The sequence below is a fragment of the Ceratotherium simum genome, chromosome 30, assembly GCF_057802395.1.
Source record: "Ceratotherium simum simum isolate JZ-2026a chromosome 30, ASM5780239v1, whole genome shotgun sequence".
Taxonomy (NCBI): domain Eukaryota; kingdom Metazoa; phylum Chordata; class Mammalia; order Perissodactyla; family Rhinocerotidae; genus Ceratotherium; species Ceratotherium simum.
In genome coordinates this window covers 19,902,560-19,923,175 of record NC_141929.1, presented here as the reverse complement: position 1 = coordinate 19,923,175, position 20,616 = coordinate 19,902,560, and the positions used below count along the sequence as shown (strand labels likewise).

Sequence of the window (20,616 nt, the reverse complement as noted above, 5' to 3'; positions counted from 1 at the left end):
GAAATTTTGGAATTAACATTTCTTAAATTGCGTTAGCATTTCTTAAATTGTATTTCAGGGTCATAGTGGTCCATGGAACCTCTAGAAATCTGCAGGGTATGAATTTAACATGATAGATATATTAGAGGAAATTTGTAGAAATGTGAGCTTCAAAACTATATGTTACTTTAGTTAAATATATCCTGGGACATATTTCCTGTAGCATCGTCTTCTCTGGCCACAGTCACTTCTATTCTGAGTTACTTTCATAAAAAGCTAGTTCCAGGGTAAGTGATGGAGACCACTCTTTAGTTATTTATTTATTTATTCAACAAAATTTATTAAGTACCTACTATGTGCCAGATACTATTCTAGCTCTGCAGATAAAGTAGCAAACAAAAGTAAAGTTCCATGCGTACTTTACCATAGTAAAAAAAAAGTCCCTACTTTCATGGAACTTACATTCTAATGGGGTAAGACAGATGATGAACAAGTTAATATATAGCTACAGTAAGTTCTGTGAAGAAAAATAATATAAGGATATTGAGGCTAGTAAGGAGGATGTGATGTTTTAGATAGAATGATCAGGGAAATCTTCTTTGATGAGGTATCATAAAAGTAGAGACTTGAATGAAGTGAGAGTGTGAGCCATGTGGATAACTAGAGGAGGAACTTTCTAGACAGTGGAAATAGTAAGTGCAAAGTTCCTGAGGCTCGAGTATGCTTGGCATGTTCAAAGAACAAGGAGGATGCCAGTGCGGTTGCAGCAGAGTGAGCGAGGTCAAGTGTATACATGAAGTCAGGTAGCCAGACTGTTATTCTGGGTGAGACCAGAAGCTGTGGTAGAGGATTGACATGATCTGATTTAAGAATTATTCTGGCTGGTGGGTTGAGCATAGACAATGGGAAGCAAGGATAGAAATTTAAAAATACCATTTAAGAGGTTAGAATCCAGATAAGAGATGATGGTAGCTTGGGCTGGAGAGATAGTGGTGGAGATGTTGAGAAGTAGTCAGATTATGAATGTGTTGTGAAGATAACACCGCATGATTTGCTGATGGATTGAGGATGAAATGTGAGAAGGTCAAGGATGACTCTCAGGTTTCAAGTCTGAATAACTGGAAAAATGGAATTATCACTTAGTAAGATGGAAAAGAGTTGGAGGAACAGATTTTAGGGTAGATATCAAGAGTTTGGTCTTAGACATCTTAAGTTTGAGATGCCTTTTAAAACTTCTCAGAGATGTCAATTTGATAATTAGACATATTAGTCTAGAGTTCAGGGAAGAAGGTGGGGCTGGGAATTATAAGTGTATGGATGGCATTAAAACTAAGACTGGATGAGATCTCACCAAGGAGTCAATATAGGTAGAGAAGAGATCTGAGAACTGATCCTTCAACAATCAGAAATTGGGTAGATGAAGAGAAATCAGCATGGAGAGCAAGAAAGAAGTAGCCAATAAGATAGCAGAAAAAAACTCAAGAGGGAATGGTATCCTGAAAGCCAAGTAAAGGATGTGTTTCAAGAAAGAGGGCGTGATTGATCAATACTGTATCAGATATCTTTGATAGAGAAGGAGTGAGCCTGGGACTGAGAAGTGATTATAATATTTGGCAACGCAGAATACTTTAATGAGCAGCTTCAGGAGACGTGAGGTTAATAAAACCCTTATTGAGATGAGTTCAAGAAAGAATTGCAGGAAAGGCAATAGAGTTACCGAATACATACAACCCCTTCAAGAAGTTTTGAGGCGAAGGGGAGCAGAGAAATGGAACTGTAGCTGGAGGGGGGATGGGATCAAGGAAATCCTGATGGAAATGATCCAGTAAAGGGAAAATTGATGATGCAGGAGAAAAAAGGGACAATTACAAGAAGAAAAATCCTTGGGCAGTCAAGAGGAGATGGAATCTAATCCATCAGTGGAGAAGTTGGCCTTAGATAGAAACACAGACAGTTCATCTATTGTAACAAGAAGGAAGGCAGAAAATTTATGGATACAAATACAGGTGAGTTGGTAGATTTACTGGTGGTATCATGTAGACATTTGCTTTGATTGCCTCTATTTTTCTCAGGGAAGTTTGACGAGAAAAGAGATGTGAAATAGTCATTTCAGTGAGTAGAAGGGTAAATTGACTAGAGTAATGTATTAGGATAACTGGGCAGTACAAGGGCCCAGTTAAGATAATGGTCATGAGTTTAAAGTGAGGACAGTCAGAAGAAATGTATGTTGTTCTCCAGCCACATCACACTGCTCTGGTGTAGGCTTGGAATATGTGGACAGTTGGATTTAACCAGGGTTGAGGTTTTGTCAGGTGAAGGGAAAGAGAAAGGATCCAGAGAGTTGAGGGTATCGTTATTATGACCTTTGGACTCCAGGGTAAGGATGGAAGTGAAATATGAGAGAGTTGAAGGGCAGGTTCATCTCCCAACCTGTTTCCTCCACAGATCTGTATGCCACAACCCATTTCAACACTGACCCTGCTCTGCTGGTCAATGTAGAACAACAATTATCCACCAGCCTCAGTGATTTAACACCAGCACATGGTTCTTTCCCAAACAACTCTATCCTGGGAGACTCTCTGCGGACACTGCTGTTGCCTTCTGGGACATCAGAAAATAGAGAGAGTTTGACCAAGAGGTCATTAAGCCCATCAAGGAGAGGATTCAAACAGAAGGCCAATATCCTTGCCACCCTGAATCCAAAGCATGGTTTCAGAGATACTACAGGCAGCGAGGCAAGTGTTGGCTTGTTCATGCTTGTGTAAGAAGCACATCAAGTCCACTTCCAGAATTAGGTTCTGTTGGGGGTGGCGGTGGTTCTGACCAAGAGTGATAGAGATTCAAAGGGATTTTCAGAGGCCACTGGTTAATACTGCCAGGCCAAAGCCTGTGATTTTTTTGCCCTTGGGAAAGTCATTCCCTCTCTGATGCATTTCCTCATTTCTATCACAGGGAGAAAGGTCCCTAATCTACTTGCAGAGCATAACCATGGTAGGGAAGCACTTTGGTAATAAGAAGTGGTGGACAGAGTTGACCACAGGAAGCAATGCGGAGGTTGCCGGTGGCTCAGGGTTGGCTAAAGAGTGATCTCTGTAGCACTGATGTTTATAATCTTATCATGTTTACACATTTGCTTTGGCCACAAATGACTAACTTGTTTGCGACCATTCTTCTAAAAGCATTGCATTTTTGTCTAGAAATTAAAATTATTCCAATTTTTTTCCAAAGTTGCAGCAAGCAGAAGATGAATTAGCTTATCCAAGGGATTTTTAGCTGAGAGTGGTTCAGAGAATGAACAACAAATCAAGAACCATTCCCACATATACAATATATTCATTTTATAAAATTGTAGTATGATAGTTAGTGTTATACAACAGAACTTCATTATTATTCAGTTCTTAGTCACTAAGTTTTGACCCTGCCTTTGCATACATCCCTGTGGAGAAGGCCTTCCACTCTCCTCTCATCTGTTTGAATATTAATTTTTCTCCAGGCCATACTTTCATCATGAAGCCTTCTCTCTAGTTAAAGGAACCACAACTTTCAGGACCCTCTCTTCCATTGAACCGATGATCCTTTCTCATATGAAACATTTGTCATTTAATCATTTACTGCCCTGTAAAGAAGCAGGAGATTTGGTCAAAAGCAACTATTTCTACTCACTTATTTTTCAGTTGTTGGAAATCTTTTTGCACATTGGCATGGGTTTACAAGATTTTTTTTTTTTTTGGTGGTTATTTGTTTTTTTGACTCTTTAAATATTTTCTATTCAGTTTTCAAAACTTTGGAGGTGGTTATAATTTTTGTGCACCAAAGGGGGCAGTCTTGTAATACTTTCTTGGCTTTTTGGTCCTTTTTTTTTTTCCATTTTCAGCCACTGGATGCCTAATTTTCCAGACATGAGCACTGTGTGTTAATGTATTTACAGTGAAGGTACAGCGACACTTAAGATATTTGGGATGCTATATTAATAAGACATGTTCTAGGAAATTTTTTCACCTCAATTTCATGTTATATTGTTAAAATAGCAATTAAAATCTCAATGCACTTTTCTGGACTATCTTAAAAACTCTTATTTCTTTTTTCCTGTTTGATACTATTTTTCTTTATATGAAAATCTGTAAAAGAGCTGCTTGAATATAAATGTAGAAGAAAACACTGTTCAGTTTCTAGAAAGGTATGTCAGAAAATTGCTAAAAAGTGCATTTAAGAAGTTATAAAAAATAATCCCATGATACACAAAATTAAACTGAACATGAATTTGTGATTAGAAAATTTATTTTTACTAACTGACTTTAGAATCATAGACAAATCATAAAAATTAATTTTAAAAAAAGCCATGAGGCATAATTTGCTGAAAATTAAAAGACTCATAAAAAGTAAAAAAATTATTCCAAAGTTCATAAAAATTATCCCCAACTCTCACCACATTGTGATAAATGAAAGCTACACAGAATTACCAATACATGAAAAACCAATAACAGTAAATATTCATTTTTGACAAGTTCCTCTAAAGTGGCCTTGTGGTGTAACCAGATTTTCTATGACTTTTCTCCCCAATCAGGTTGTTAACTTCCTAAAGGACCTCATCATTAACCTCTTCATATGTTCACAGTTCTTATACAGAACTCTCAATGTACATGATCAGTACTCAGTACACATCTGTTGAATAAACGTTTATCCCATTTGTAATGCCTTTCCCTGTTAATCATAACTACATGTGTGACTCAAGTCATAAATATTACTGTCTTTGGTGTTCTGCTTCATGGCTGTCAGATATGACAGCATTAGCTAATTAATCATCTGTCATTTTTTATATCAAAAGAGCCAAAATTGAGAAATAATTTGTTTTTAATATATATCTGCTTTCTTGAAGTCCATGAGACCCAAAAGATTGGTAGATAGATCTATCCAGTAAAATTCACAATTGTGTTTTATTAATTCAGATATAATATATATATGTTTACATATATATTCATTCATGTCTGCATGAATAAAAAACAATTGTATGGGGCCGCCCTGTGGCATAGTGGTTAAGTTCGTGCGCTCAGCTTCAACGGCCCAGGATTCGCCGGTTCGGATCCCAGGCACGGTCCTACACACCACTCATCAAGCCATGCTGTGGTGGCATCCCACATTCAAAATAGAGGAAGATGGGCACAGATGTTAGCTCAGGGCTAATCCTCCTCACCAAAAAAAAAAACAATTGCGAATTTTACTGGACAGATCTACTTATATATCTGTATATATAAGATTCTTACTGAATAAAAAGTATCTGTAGTACTGGGTCCAACAATAATATTTAGCATATAACATTTAAAATGTTATAGGACAGTTATGTTTATTATCTATTAATATATTAAATGTAAGCTTATTATGAGTTGTAATTTTTATTAAATTAATCTCCATTTTATTTTATAATATATAATACTTTTTAAAACTGTTCTGGAGTTTGATCTTTCCATATTACATAACATAATGTATTGAACCATAGATATAGGTGTCAAAACATTTTTTGTTTTTTTCTGAAAATCTCTACGGAAAATTATGATAGAAGGTACTGTTACCTTTGAAGTTATCTTTGAATATATTGTTGTATTTGCATTGGACATAAATAATATTCTATTCAAATCTAAACTGAAAGATTAAACCATCTTTCTTTTTTTTTAATGTTAACACTTTAAATGTCTGGATTTTACTTCCCTCATTGTGTAAGAATGACAAATGGTTGGGTTTTTTTGTTTTTTTCTTGAGCCTCTCTCTAGTGACCTGGGCAGTTTGCATGGTTTACCAGGAAACCACAGTCCCCCGATCTCTGCCAGAACCTCCCATGTGGCCACTGTCCTCAGACAGCTCCTGGAGCTTGTGGATAAGCACTGGAACGGCTCCGGCTCCCTCCTCCTTAACAAGAAATTTCTCGGTGAGTGCATTCTTAGTTCCTGGAGAAGGGCTCGGACCTTGCTTCTGTTCTGTGTTTTGATAAAAGCCACTCAGCCCCCTTAACTTGCATGGAAAATTGTTCTAGTAATCACTTACCAGAATTTCTCAGTTACACAGTAATTGACAAATTTGCATTTTTCTCATAATCTTCTTCCCTGTTTTTATCAGCACTCTTCCTTCATGTACCAATTGTTTTGTTCTTCTTGTGACTTTTTTTTGGTAGTTTTTGAGTTATATGTAGAGTGATGAGATATGTAAAATAGAGCGTGGCCATGTTAATGATTACAAAAGGATTTTATGATCCTTGGGAAAGTGCCAATAATGAATACAACAGAAACTGGGTTTGATCATCAGAGTTCTGAGATGCCTGTTGAAATGTTATGATTTGAAAAACTTGAATGACTAAATGACTGGACTCTTTTTAGGGGTTCTTTTTTAGGAACTTGGGGGAAAACAGTTTTGCAAATGTTGCCCCCACGTGTTTATTTGTTGTTTAATGGAAGAAGAATTCAAGGAGCTCTTGGTGGTGGTAAAAATTTAAGTAAAAACTAGGAACTTTAAAGTTGTTTGGGCTTAACTTTGTGGGGCTTTTTTTTTTTAATTTCTAAAGGGCCATACAGGAGAAGTCTTAGCCCAGTTACTTTCCTTCCCACGTTGACCCTTTGCTCTCATTTTGTAGGAAGTTATCCCCAGGAGCCACTCATCAGTGACTAGAGAATAGCACAGAGCCTGCTCTCATGAGGGTCTGCTTTGGTTGTCTGTAGAGGATGTGGGATAAAATTTCTTATCCATCATGAAACACTTACTAAATTCTTGTAAAAAGGAGATGTTAGATTACCCTACTTGTCCTACAGAGCTCGTATTTATTGACTAGAAATTCTGTACTTTAGCTTTTAAGATTGGCCTGTGTGCCCAACCTGAATTTTTGGCAGGTCCTGCCCGAGATTTGCTTCTGACTTTGGTAGTCCCTGCTCCTTCTCAGCAGTGGTGTCACTCACATCCTGAAGACACGTCAAAAGCTTTCCGCAGGAGGGAGATGGAACTGAAGGAGGCTGGGCAGGTGGTCCCTAATGACATGGTATGCCTCTCTCATCTTCCTTTCCTATTCTTCCTTTACTAGAAAAGGATGGAGCAGCAAGACTAGAACAGCTCTGTGCCATAAAGATCGTCATCACTATGAACACCTAGATGTTCCTGAACCAAAATACAGACAAGTCAGTCGGGCCAAATCTGGAACACAAAACTTGCCAGGACAGGGACAGCTTGGAGGTTCTGCAGGGATGACTCCCCAGTCCTCACGCTAAAGCAAAAATTCTAAAGAAAGACGTCAAATGGAAAAAGAAAAAGAAAGGCCCTAGAATGAACATATTTAGAATCCTGTTCTTGAAGGTTATGGTTTGATTCCAGTGAGGGAAGATAGATGTCTCTGGGATTGTCTTTCCTCCCTTCTGATGGAGCAGAGAGCCTTGAACCAGGGGCTATTCCTAGAGCATCAGGCTGCTGACTCTGGGAGAGGAAGAAGGGACTCATATCCTTAGGCTTTTTTTCCCCTTTTCTTAACATTTAGAGGATTTTCAGACACTAAGTTCAATTTCTAGAAACTTTAGATAGGTAACTCAGAATGCTGGCCACTTGGCAAAACGACCACTTGTTCTGCAAGAGTAGTGGATAACTCACAGGAAAGATTGCAACTCCATGTGATAAATTTGCTGCACTTGAGCTCTGTTTACCAATGAATTAAAATTCTAGTGAGAAAATCAGAGAGATGCTGACCTCCATTCAGTTTATCACTAAACAGATGAAAGAGTCTTTCAGTCTTCTAAAAGCACTCCTCAGAATTTCAGGTTCTTAATGCATTTAAATTTGTTTTTGGATCTAAAGGAAAGTTTGAAGCAAAAACTGGTCAGAGTGCTGGAGGAAAACCTCCTTTTGTCAGAAAAAATCCAGCATTTGGAGGAAGGTGCTGCCACCTCAATTGTGAGTGGGCACCAGTCCCACACTTACGGTAAGTTCAGGAAAGCAATGTGTGGTGTGTCCCAAGACCCAAGACCACTGTTTGTTTATAGATGACCTGTTTAATAAGCTTCATCATCTAGAGCTCACATGGCTTCCTAAATGGAAACAGTCATCTTGCCTCAGAGTTGTAATACAGGTGGCTTGATTTACCAGAGGAAGCTCTTCGTCAGTGTAAAGCAAATACAAATGTTAGTTATTATTGTCATTATTTTTGAGAATGACTCTTGTTTTTTCTGATTATAGAAGATTGAGTTCTTTATAGAAAGTTTGAAAAATATAAAGAAAATATAACTCCACTACACAGCAATAACCACCATTAGTGTTTTGGTATATTTTCTTTCACCATACCCCTATACATATATTTTTAACTCAAAATTAAAATTCGTGCCTTAATTTTCAAAAAATAATTTACATACAACAAAATGCAGACATTTTAAGTTTGATGAGTTTTGACAAATATATACACTCATTTAATTCCAGCCCACTCAAAATACAGAACATTTCTGTTGCTCCAGAAAGTTGCCTCACACCCTTGTGCAGTCAGTTTCCCCAGCTCTTCGCTCTAGGCAATCACCAATCTGATTTCTATATCCTAATGTTATTAATTTAATAGTATAGGCATTTCCTATAATATCACATGAATATACTACAGTTATCTATCTAGTCCTCTATATAGTTGTGTTTAATGTTAGCTATTATAAACAAAGCTGCCATTATTTATAATATTATAAGTAATTCTAAAGAATTTCCAAACATTCGAGAAACCTGAGATGGAAGAAAAGACCCTAGAATGAAAATGCTTCTCTGAGATTATCTTTCTTCCCTTCTGATGGAGCTGAGAGTCCTAATATTTGTACTATGATAAATAATGTGGCTGTTAATATCTGTGTACATAAATCTTTGTGTATATTGCAGATTCTTTTCCTAGGAGACATTCCTAGAAGTAGACTTAGTGGGTCAAAAGATGTGGACATTTTTGAGGCTTTTGTTACACATTGCCAAATCACTCCCAAGAAAGGTTGTTTCAATTTACACTCACATCAGCAATGAGTGTATTCGAATGCCCTTTTCACTCCACCCTTGTCCACACTGGGTATTTTTTTAAATGAAAAATAATATCCCATTGAAATCTTGATTCATACTACTTTATTATTAGCATAGTTTAGGCTAGTATTTTAGGTAAAGTCTACCCTTGACTTTAAACCTCTAGCTCAGCACCCCTAAGCAAACATTATGGTCATTTGGATTTAAATGAGAAACTTGATTTGGAAGTCAGCAGTGAATTTCCAGAGTTGAATCTCATCACTATCTGATTCTTACAATCAGATAATGCCCAAATAATCAAGGCATCTCTACTTACCTATTCTGAAAATAAGTAGGTGTTTGTTCACTAGATACCCACTTTTAATCAGCCATGAGGCCCAGTACTGTATTTTGGCTTACTAGTGATAAATACAGCTGTTGCCGCCCTGTTTTCCACCTTCTAGAACCTTGCTACTCAAAGTGTGATGCACAGATCAGCAACATTAGCATCACCTGGGAGCTTGTTAGATCTATAGAATATTGGGCCTCAACTCGGACTTACTGAATCTGAATCTTTTTTTTTTAAACAAGATCCCCAGATGATCTGTAAGCATATTAAAGTTTAAGAAGTCCTCTTCTAGAAGACTTACTTCCTTAGGACCAGAGTTTCTGTGCTTTTACCTACCTCTTTATTGCAGGCAGTGGTAACATATTTGGGGAGGTAGGTATGAGTATCTTGGCTACAAATTCAGTTTCTGCAAGCACTCATTGAGCTATTACTATGTGCCAGACACAGTTCTAGATGTTTTCACATACTCCATAGGGAGTGAAGGACATACATTAGCAAACTAAAATGGAGATACAGAGAGACCTAATGTTTGTTGACTGCCTGTGCTAAGTGAGGACAGGTGTCCCACTGAATCCTCATAACAGTGCTATGGGGCAGGGTTATTGGCTCTAGTGAAACTCAGAAAAATGAGCTCACGTGCAATATTAAGTGGCTGAATTTTAATTCAGATCTGTCTGTTGCTAAACCCCATATGCTTGCCACATCTGCTATCTCTAAGGGAGGGAATGGTGAATAGAGTGTGAAGGTGGGTGCAGTGGTGCCCCCAATTCTTCAAGATGTCCACCTGACTACCTAAGCTCTGTTCAAAGACTAGCCACTTGGAATCCTGCTCACCACTGACTACTGTACGTTTTTTAGATGATCTTCTGCGCAAAAACCAACAGTTGAACATGCAGGTAGCTTGCCTGAGCCAGGAGCTTGCCCAGCTGAAAAAGCTGGAGGAGACAGTGACCCTTCTCCATGAAAGTCAGAGGTAGGAGTGGGTCTATCTAGCTGGTTTCTGGAAGCAGATGTTTACTTTCCTTTATCTCCTTTGTTTTAGTTGGCAAGTTAATAGCTATATACTTTTCAAATTAACTCCATTCTGTGTGTAAACCTCCCATATCTAGGACAGTTAGCTCAGGGACCAAAGTACTGCTTTCCAGGACACACCAGGGACTAAATGTCTTTGCTGGCATTGGTGGGTTGCAACACCTCAATAGTAAGTAGTTTCTCACTGAATCCAACAGGACCCTTGTTTGAGTCAGCTAGCTTTCCCTGGTCACTATGTGCCCCTAAAATCAGCCATCTGGCTCTTCTGGAAAATGCCTGCCTGCTATTGGTCACAGAAGAGACATTGAGCACTCAGAGAGAGCGATAAAGAAAGAATCCAATGTACCTGTGCCATTCAGAGGAGCTCAATAGCACTCGCCTCTTCAAAGAACAGTATCCTCAGGATGCAGGCTAGACAATTCAGAAGGGGCCTCAAGAAGACTGGTACATTTAGAGAATCCCTTGACATTTTGATTTGCCAAACACCTTTACTAGGTCTTTCAATGAAGTTTAAATATAAGAACCCCATCCCCAGACCTTCAGCCCCAAGCTTCTCTTCCTGATTTTCGTTGGAATAGCTTCATATTCAGAGGATTAGACTGAGACTCATTCTGGATAGCTTTTTTTTTTAACTTTTCATTTTAATTATTTCAAACATATGCAAAAGCAGAGCAAGTAGCATAAAGTCGTGGTTCTCAAACTCAGGTGTACATCAGAATCACCTGAAAAACTTGAAATGCAGATTGCTGGGCCCCACCCTCAGAGTTTCTGATTCAGCAGGTCTGGGTTGTGAACTGAGAATTTGCATTTCTAATAAGTTTCCAGGTGATGCTGTTGCTGCTGGTCTGGGGACCACACTTTGAGAACATTAGGGTATATCTCTTTAGAGACATACAGTCAAATCACTATATTTTAAAGTAACTTGAAATAATTCTTTTGTGTGTTGTTAAATCATCAATTCAATATACAGGTTCAATTTGTTTCATTTAGCTTTTGAGTCATATGGAATTTTTTTATTATTTTGATTTAATCTTGTTTTATAATTATGTAAAACATTTACATGGTCCCAAAGTCAAATCTACAAAATAAGATAAATTCAGACAAATCTAGCCTTCCTTACCTGTCTCCCCTATCCTTTCCTTCCCTCCCACTAGCCTTCCACTGTAGGTGTGGGTGTGTATTTGTATTCTCCTTCTATTATATAAAAAGAGTCATAATGTTGCTTTAACATTTTATCTTAGAAATCAGTTCTAAGATATCTACACCAATCAGTGGTGTATAGTTAGTTCTCATTCCTTTTTATAGCTGCATAGGACTCCACTGTGTGTTTATTTAGTTAGTCCTCTATTGATAGACATTTAGGTTGACAGTATTTTGCTGTCACAGATAGTGTTGCGCTGAATAGCATTGTGCATGCATCATTTCTTTTTTTTTGGCCAGTCTCTTGATGGCTTTTAACATTACATGGTAATAAAGAGTCCAAGAACACAATCATGACTAGCACCACTAGTTAATTGCAGAGGCAGGATAGATTAGAAGAAGTAGAAGTTAAGATTTGGGAATAAAAATTGGAGGCCTGGTCAGGTGCCAAACTCCTAGTGCTTCTACTTACCTCATCATGAAAGTGCTTTGGAAAGAACAGAACAATCACTATACGAAATGTGAACTATGTTATTGCTACATTCGGTCTGGAACATAATCAAACAGAACTGTAATGAAGAAAGAAACTGTTGGCCTGCTTTTAAAATAACCCACTCATAAATCGGACAGTTCGTTCTATTTAAAGATGTCACTTCATTTTACATTTGTCTTTAGCAAACATTTCAGGTCTTAATGGCATCTACTTTGCTTTTATGATTTCATGACTGCCTTTTTCCCCCCTGCTTTAGATCCCTGGTGGTAACTAATGAGTATCTGCTGCAGCAGCTGAATAAAGAGCAAAAAGGTTATTCCAGGAAAGCACTCCTGCCTCCTGAGAAGAATCATCACTTAGGGAGATCATCACCCTTTGGGAAAAGCACGCTATCTTCCTCCTCACCAGTGACACATGACACGGGTCAGTATCTAATACAGAGCATCTCAGATTCTGTCCCAGAGCCTAGTTTATGGAGCTAGTACTGAATACCTTCTCTGCAGCTTCCTCTTGGCCCCAGGGGGCTCTCAGTGTCATTGCCACCAGTATGGTGGTATTTACTCACAAGATTAAGAAAAAAATATTATTCTTATTACATTGTATTGGCCCTTCTTTTTATTTCTCTTTTTATCTCCTTCCATCAAGTCATTTTTTCCTTCTGCCCACAGATATAGTTGGCACTGAGTCCTAGGCATCATACCACATAGAAACATTTGGCTGAAAATGTCGAAAAGGAAAAACCACTAGACATTTTTCCCAAGTATCACTTGAAATTCTATGGTAGGAGGTTAAAAAAGAACATCCATGGCCAGGTGTGTTTCATGTTAGAATAAATTTCAGAGAATCCATATAGATTGGTTCATCAAACATGTTTTGAGTTTCCTCCCACCATAGTGAAAAGGTGACAAGGTCTGATGTCTGCCCTGGAGCAGCCAACAATTTAGTCGGGGAGAAAAGCAAAAACTCATGTGGAGCTCAAACTTGGCATTGGTACTAAAAAGATCTAAATAAAAGCCTAAAGATACCCTAGAAAGAGAGAGAGAGAGTGATTCCTACTCTGGGGAATTGGAGTAGATGTCAATGAGGACTTGTTTGAGTGGAAGTGTGTAGAATGAGTACAATGGTAGCAGGTAGAGGGGATGCAGAGCCTCCCAGGCAAAGAGTGCAGAATAGAAGAGTCTGGAGCCCCCAGAGGGATCATAGGGCAGGGAAGATGTGAGTCATGGGGCCATGACAGTATATAACCAGGGGACCTGTCCTAGCTTGGAAGGTTTGGTGCAGAAAAGTGTCCCCTAAAGAAATGATCTTTCAACTGAGACCTGAAGAATGAATAGGAGGTCATCAGGCAAAGCATACAGCTGAGGATAGAGGCAAAGGGGAGAGCTGCAGAGAGAAACAGCATATGCAAAGGCCATGAAATGGGAGGGAACGTGGTCAATTCAGGGAACTGAGGGGCTGAGAGGAGATAAGCAGCAACTAGACTACACGCCTCCTTGAAGATTTTAGATTGGGAAGGCAGAGGAGTGGCAGATTTGTGTTTGAGAAGCTCTCTCTGTAAGAAGAATGGATTGATGGCCTTGTGGAGTGGGGGATGCCCAGAGAGGGGCTGGAGAGATGAGAGAGAAGGCTGGTGCAGTCCAGACCAGAGATGCAGCTTCTGAATGTTAGCTTTGGGCTCAGCATCCACTTTACACGTGAGTACCCTGTATTTCAGACATGAAGCATAATCTTTCCTTTAATCCTGATTGATTGGGCATTTAAAAATCAATGGGAAAAGATAATGAAAATGACTTTAGGTATGTTTCTGCTTCAGAGTCACCCAGGTAGCTAATGTTACCAGAGAGTATGTAGAGGGCAAAGGACTGTTGACTTAATGCCATGTGGTACTTCTCTTCATCTTCAGGGTCACGTCAGAGAGAGGGGCAGGAGGAAAGATTAGACGCATATCTGCTCCCCTGACCCAGGTGCTGTGCAGGGAAGGAGAGCTATTGCCATAATAATGAGACACGAAGATCATAACCAAGATCACACATTTCTAAGTTATAAATAAAATCCACAGACCTCTGGATTTTATGTGGGTTGCCAAAAGGAGGATGTACAGAGGAGCCATAATTTCTTTGAGCTGCATGGCTCTGAGGGAGCTAGAGTGAGCTCATGCTCTGTGGAAAGGTTAGTAAAAACAGTCCCCCCACCCCTACTTTCCTGGGCCTGTCTTGGCCCCATGGAGCCTAAGGCTCATTGAGCCTAGACCTCCAAAGAGCCTAAGCCTTGCCCAGGTAGGGTAGCCTCAGCCAGTAGCCTCGCAGCCCTGAGCTGTCACATTTCAGGGTCCCAGCCCAGGGCACAAGTCAACTTACTGGACAGACCATTGGGGGAAAAATAATGCACTTCTTTCTACAACTCCAGCCCTCCCTTCCTTCCCCATGAACATCTAATAATGCCAGTCCCAGAACCTATTTCAGGGTACCTTTGAGGAGGAGCAAAGAGCCTGACCCAGACTGAGTCACCTTACACCCAATTTTCTATTGTCACTGCCCCAGGCAAGGCACCTCTCTAGGGGTTGCTGGCCACTCCTGGGGAAGTTGACTCTGTTTCTGATTTTCCCTGTGTGACCCTTGGTCCAGAGGTAGGGATTGGTGGTGTTAAGGGAAGGGCCAAAGAGTTGTTGCCCTATGGGGCTAAGTGAGCTCAACGTGGTGGTAGAAGGCCCCAAAAGCAAGTGGAAAACAAGTGGAAAGGAATTCCTTACCCAAGGCCTGGCACTATTGGGAGAAGGAAGGAAGCAGGGCTGGGATGGAGACTGGGTCCTCAGGGAAGTTCTGTGCCCAAAAGGAGGGCAGGGCCACTCTGACAGGTTTGGCCTTCTCGCCAGCTATATATAGAGGGTTTTAGTGGCTCTATCCCTCCTAATCCCTTTTCCTTGCCCATCTGGCTTTGCTAGCAGGGTACTCAAAGCTTTCCACCATGAGGAGGCTACGGGGGGTAGAGCAGTGATAACTGAAGGGCTGAACTGGCCTTGTTTGGTCAGCTGCTGTTATGTACCAGATTCTGCTAGACCCATCAGTCTTTAAGGGTCTTCCTGGCTCTGGGCAGACCTTGATTTCCCTCAGGCTCCATAACCACTTTCAAAAAGAAGAGAGGGCTTTACTCCTATAAGGTGGAGTTTTGGGGTTCACCCAGTTCTCTGTGGGTTCCTCTAAGCCACACTGCCAGTCACAGGGAGCTGAGCCACTGCTCCCCTACACATTGGATGGTACTCTTACCTGCAGCTTAATGGCTTAACATCCTGGACCAATTTGCAATACAGTTAAATTTTTTCACTATGAGGATATTTTAGTAAGTGAAAGCCAGAAGGATTTGGCTTTCACTCCTATTATGCTCATTTAAATAAGCTTGCAATTTAAACAAATTCCTCAAGGCTGGAGGAATCATTCCTCTTACTATTTGCTGGTAGGAGAGGTAGAGCTCTCTGAAACTCCTCCCTGGGCAGTGCAAGGCAACACAGTCAGCCAAGTCAGGAGAAGCCCACAGCTGTCAGCTGTTAGGCAAGGCTCTGCTGTGGACAGTGCTGATCTCCGCCTCTAATTCCCACCTCACCTCTCCAGCATCCCTGTCCCGAGCCACACTATTCCTGTATACCCCGACTCCAAGTGAAGTTGGGCTCAAAGGTCTCCGGGGCCACCTGGGGCAGGAACATCCCAGAACAGCCTGTGGGATGAGGGAATAAATGGTTGTGTTGCTTTGCCTTGTTATCTGGGTGGGAAAAGAAGATATTTGTGAGCGTGTGCCTTTTAAGCCTTTTCTAGCACCCTTAGGAGCTGCCCTCTCCTAGGTAGGCCTTAAATCCCATCCCGCCTGCTTGTCAGCAGGAAGGAAGGAGAGTTGGTCCCAAAGCCTTGGGCTTGGGAATAGCTCTGGCCCGACACCCAGAGCCATAGAGAGGAGGAAAGGTTGATCCAGAAACTCCAGGAGTTCTCAGGACCAGAGAGGCCCATACCCTCCTCCCAACCTGAGATGTTGAACAGATGGGAGGGACTCAGCAAGAAGAGGACCTTCACTGTTGGACACCGTGCTCACCTGCCAAAGGCTGGTGTTGGGTGCCAGGCTCTATCACTGGCCATCCAGCCCCAGTTTCGGAAATCAGTGTTGGGGCTTGCTGTACCAGAAAGAGCCTAGCCTGGGAAGCAAGAGGCATGGTTCTGGCCTCTATTCTGAAGAAACCCCTTCACTCTTTGGGCCTCAATTTCCTCAGCTATAAAATTAGGGAGTTGGACTGTCTATTCTCTGAGGTTCTTCCTGGTCCTGTATTTTCTGATGTTCTGAGCTGGAGCCTAGGATGACTTGCCTTGGTAGCCCCTGGAGGGGTGGCCTGTCAGTAGGCTTAGAGCCGTGGCTTGGCACTGAGCCCCTGCCAATGCTTGGCCCAGGCCAAGTCTGCTCTCTCATCCCACCTCCTGCTGTGAAAGCAGAAAGGCCAAGACTAAGGACCTAATTGCAGGAAGGCCAGCTGTGCTGTTAGGACTCTGGGTCAGGGCTGAGGTAACAAGCTTTGGATTTCCTTCAGGAGTATCCTCAGGCAGCCTGGCTCTGTGCTGATGGAAAGGGCCTGATGTGTGTCTTTTTCTGGGCAAGGCTGCCAGTGGAAGGATCAGCAGTGTGACACGCAGGAGGGTGATGACTCTGAGAGGTCAACGGGGTGTGAATGTCATTACCCCCGTCATCATATACCTGACCAGGCTATATTGGTAAAAAAAGGTATCTTTATTGAGGTCTAGATAAGAATTAGGCACTTGGCCAGAGCAGCAGCTTAAATATGAGGCAAGCAGGCAGGGGTTAGCCACGCCCAGGGCTAGGTTGGGGCAGTGAGGCTATAGGCACAGACTCTCCCCAGACAGACAGAAGGACAGAAGTCAGGGAGGAATGAGGAAGGGGAAGGGAACACAGAGCATCTGGGTCAGAGGCCTGGTGGGCTGGCCCTATGGGGCTGGGCAAGAAGCACTGGGTGGCAGATCCAGCAGGGAGGGGACCAGGCTCTCTCTTGCTCCACGTGTCCCTTAGCCCCAGGCCTGAGCCTCTGGCGGGGGCAGCCGTGCTTGGGGGGCCTTCCCAGGCCTCACTTCTTCACCTTGGCATCATAGGTGCCTGCATTCTTGTAGGCACTCACATAGCCACTGTCATCCAGGATGTCCTGCCGCCCAGCAATGCCCTTGCCCTTGCCGCTCTCATCGAAGCGCTCCTTGTGGGAGCCTGTGTACTTGCTGGTGTCAGTCAGCCGTTCCACAGCACCCCCTGTTTTTGCTTTCTGTTTGGACAGAGTTCCCCCAGGGGTACCTGGTTAGGGAGCCCAGCCCTTCCACCCCCCACCAAGATTCCCCACGTTCCCCTTAGTAGCCTCGCAAGACCAGTAGAGCACTTACAGTGACGCCCACATTGGCTGGTTCCTTGCCTGCCACCAGCTGGCAGATAGCATCGAAGGCCTCCTCCTTGCTCTTCCCCTTGAATCGCTTGGTTGCCAGCTCTTCTAGGGCCTTCTTGAACTCCTCATAGTTAATGACCCGAGCCGACTTCCCCCTGCCAGATATGTGGGCACCGTGAGTTTTCCCCCTGCTCCATGTCTCCCTGGTTCCAGCCCCCCAATTCCCCACCTTCTGGGAACATGAAAAGCAGAGAGTGCCTGGGGCTCACTTGACTTTGGAAAAGACGATGTCGACATCAGTCCCTGTCACGGCCTTTCCATCAGCCACCTTGCAGTCCTTGCACAGCTTGGCCCAGTTCTTGCCATTCATCTCTTGCCCACTGGCCTTGGGGTCACCATGGATGGCAAACTTGCGGAAGCTTTCCTCCAGTCCAGCCACATCTGTGCTCGCTGCCATGCCACCCTGTAGGAACCCACCTTGGTCACCTCTCATCCAAGCTGCCCCTCCCATCCCCAAAGCACAGAACATCACTGCCTCTACCTCAAAATCTGCAAGGTCTGAGTTGTGGGCACTCCTGCCATATATCCTCAGAGTTGGAGATGGAGCTGCCTGGGGAGAGGGGCCAGCACTCAGTGTCCCTGGGCCCCAGAACCCTGGGGAAGAGATCCCCAAGAGGAAAGGTCCTATCACTTCATGCCAGCCCTGGCTCCAAGTGGAGTTCAGAAGATGAAATCATGATGCCCACACCAGGCTGGGAACAGAGTGGCACTGTCCAGAAAGACTGTGAGGGCAGCAGCTGGGGCCATGGCTTTGTCTGACCTTGGCACAAGGCCTGCTTGGGTGGAAGTGAGGGTGGCAGAGTATGCCCCCCTCCCTGGGAGTTCCATGTCAAGCTGGGTTCAGGGCCAGGTCAGGCTGCTGGTTGGGCAGATATTTAGTGAGGACAGTGTCTCTGTCAGGGTCATGAGGATCCAGCAAGATCCAGCCCAGACTGAGAAGGAAACCAGAGCACAGGCAGGGGTGCATGCCCTAGGCAGGGGTGCAGCTGGCCCAGCAGGGACCTTGTTACTATTTGCTGTTAAACAAAAACATGAGGGGAGCAGGAACTTGAGGCTGGCCTGGCCACAGTTTGTGAAGCCTGGAGACAGTTGCTAAGGGAGGGTGGTGCTGCTTGGAGATGTTGCTAAGGGCAGGATGGTGTCAGGGCAGCTCAGGGAGAAGCTCCCAGCTGGGCTGGGCTGGGCTGGGAAACAGGGGCCCACGGGTGGGGCACACCAGCACTCCCGGTGCCTGGGGCACAACCATGGCTTTCTGCCCCCTTACCAATCACTGGAGCTGTAACCTCCCAGTCCGTGGAGTTTAGGAGGAGCAGGAGATTAGGGGGCTAGCCTGAGTGTGTGTTGTAGAGTTATGAGCCCCCAGAGGCATGTTGGTGAGTGGGACTGTGGCCTTGCTCTGTAATCCTGACACTTACCCCCTGCACTAAAGCACACTTCCCCAGTGTCTACACTTTCAGTCCTCCCTGGAGGCCCCCTGGCCACAACCTGAGCACTGCCATACCAGTCCACGCTCCCACAGCTGTACGCACTCAGCTCTGGCCCTCCACACCCTTATTCCTCCTGACCACACCCTTAGCCTGGTACTCAGACCTCCCTGACCACACCCACAGCCCTGCACTGAAGTGCCCCCCCACAGGCCCCACTGCAGTCCTCTGGCCACACCCGCAGCTCTGGGACTGAGGGCCCAGACCATTCCCTCAGCATGCACCCCCCCACACATATACTAACAGCCCTGTACCAAGGCCCCCCAATAATCCCCTCAGCTTTGCACTAAAGGGTACCCCCCCACACTCCCACAGCCCCCACTGCAGTCCCCTGACCACACTTGAAGCCCTGTACTGAAACTCCCTCCATGTAACACAGCCCGGTACTGAGGCCTCCCTGACCACACCCTCAGCCCTGCACTGCAGCCACCTCCATCCACACACCTGCAGCCCTCGTACTGGGGCCCCCTGTCCACACACCCACAGCCCTTACTGAGACCCCTAACCAGAGCCTCACAACTCTCCTCCTCTCCACACGCCTGCAGCCCCTGACCACACCCACACACCCCCTTTGTCCACACACCCACAGCCTTCTGGCTACACTCTCAGATGTGCACTGAAACCCCCCAGTGTCCACACACAGACTTGCATTTCCAGACTCCCAGGTACTATGTTGAGCACAACCACTTCCTCCACTGCAGCCTCCTGATCACACCCTCAATCGTGTTCTCAGAACCATCTTCTACCTCCACCTTTTATACTAGTGCCTCCAGTGACGACGGCCCAGAACCCTGCCTGACTACCCCCCCCTTCCACTACCACTGGCCTTAACACTGAAAACCCTCCCCCAGTGACCACAGTCACCCATCCCTAAGTTGCAGCTTCTGAGACTGGGAGCACCCACAGCTCCTACATTGTAGCGACCGTGGGCCCACAATCCCAGGCCACCCTGCACTCCCCTTCCCTCTTCCTACGCTGCAACCTCCCACCAGGGACTGGAGACCAGCCCTTGGTTCACCAAGGGTAAAGTCCGAGTGAGCTTGCATGCCACAGGATGCATGTCCTGGGGACTGGCAGGATCCTGCATCCAGTGTTCACTCCTGTCTGTGGGAAGATGGATTTTTGGTTATCTCGGGGCCGATCAAGTGGCGCCAGGTCGCAGGCCGTGGATGGAGCGGCCACGCCCGTGAACTGGGGCCACCCGCTCGCTCCCGCTGGGACAGCTGGAGTCATCAGTCAGCCGGGCAAGGAGGTGGGGGTGGGGGTGGAACGCTTGGGCCCAGGGCAGGGCCGCTCAGCTGGCGTCCTCAGCTCGGTACCATCAGAGGTTGGGACGCCTTCCAGGCCGCTCCCACCCCACCCCCTTCCATATCGTGCAGGATACTGATTAGGGTGGTCGGCGCCCGGGTCTCCTACCGGCTTCTATTTCGTGGCTGCTCCTGCAATGCGCGTTCGATGGACAGAAGGACGCAAGACTGGACCGACAGACGTTAGCGACCAGGCGGCTCCGCAGCTCTGCTCCCTGCCGGCTCCGGGGCGGGACTGCAGCCCGGGCGGTTCCGCCGTATTATCCCCTGTTTCTCGGTCTCCATAGAGACGGCGAGTCCCACCCCCGGGGCTGTCTCGGCGGGAGAGTGACCAAGGTCACGCTGGCTCCACCCACCGGACCCCGCCCTCCCCGCGC

The 20,616-nt window shown here is 44.3% G+C and overlaps 2 protein-coding genes across 3 annotated transcripts in view; one reads left to right on the top strand and one right to left on the bottom strand.

Annotated features, from left to right (window-relative positions):
• Positions 1-12,574, top strand: part of LRRC36 (leucine rich repeat containing 36) — a 53,918-nt gene extending 41,344 nt beyond the window's left edge. Inside the window, exons 9-14 of the mRNA XM_004431721.2 lie at positions 2,425-2,714; positions 5,734-5,899; positions 6,852-6,997; positions 7,801-7,924; positions 10,166-10,280; positions 12,229-12,574. Coding sequence (XP_004431778.2) covers positions 2,425-2,714; positions 5,734-5,899; positions 6,852-6,997; positions 7,801-7,924; positions 10,166-10,280; positions 12,229-12,454 — 1,067 coding nt within the window. The 3' untranslated portion in view covers positions 12,455-12,574. The remainder of the gene's footprint in view (positions 1-2,424; positions 2,715-5,733; positions 5,900-6,851; positions 6,998-7,800; positions 7,925-10,165; positions 10,281-12,228) is intronic.
• Positions 12,575-16,712: 4,138 nt separating this feature from the next.
• TPPP3 (tubulin polymerization promoting protein family member 3) lies at positions 16,713-20,510 on the bottom strand. 2 transcript variants are annotated; one of them, XM_004431723.3, is made up of 4 exons: positions 20,349-20,510; positions 17,658-17,851; positions 17,390-17,543; positions 16,713-17,274 (listed from the first exon to the last, which is right to left on the bottom strand). In XM_004431723.3, exons 2-4 carry the CDS (start codon positions 17,843-17,845, stop codon positions 17,086-17,088), a joined length of 531 nt encoding a protein of 176 aa, XP_004431780.1. In that variant the 5' UTR covers positions 17,846-17,851; positions 20,349-20,510; the 3' UTR covers positions 16,713-17,085. The 2 variants fall into 2 exon arrangements, with proteins under 2 accessions (XP_004431780.1, XP_014643960.1); XM_014788474.2 differs by lacking the exon at positions 20,349-20,510 and adding an exon at positions 17,930-17,998.
• Between the last annotated feature and the right edge of the window lie 106 nt (positions 20,511-20,616).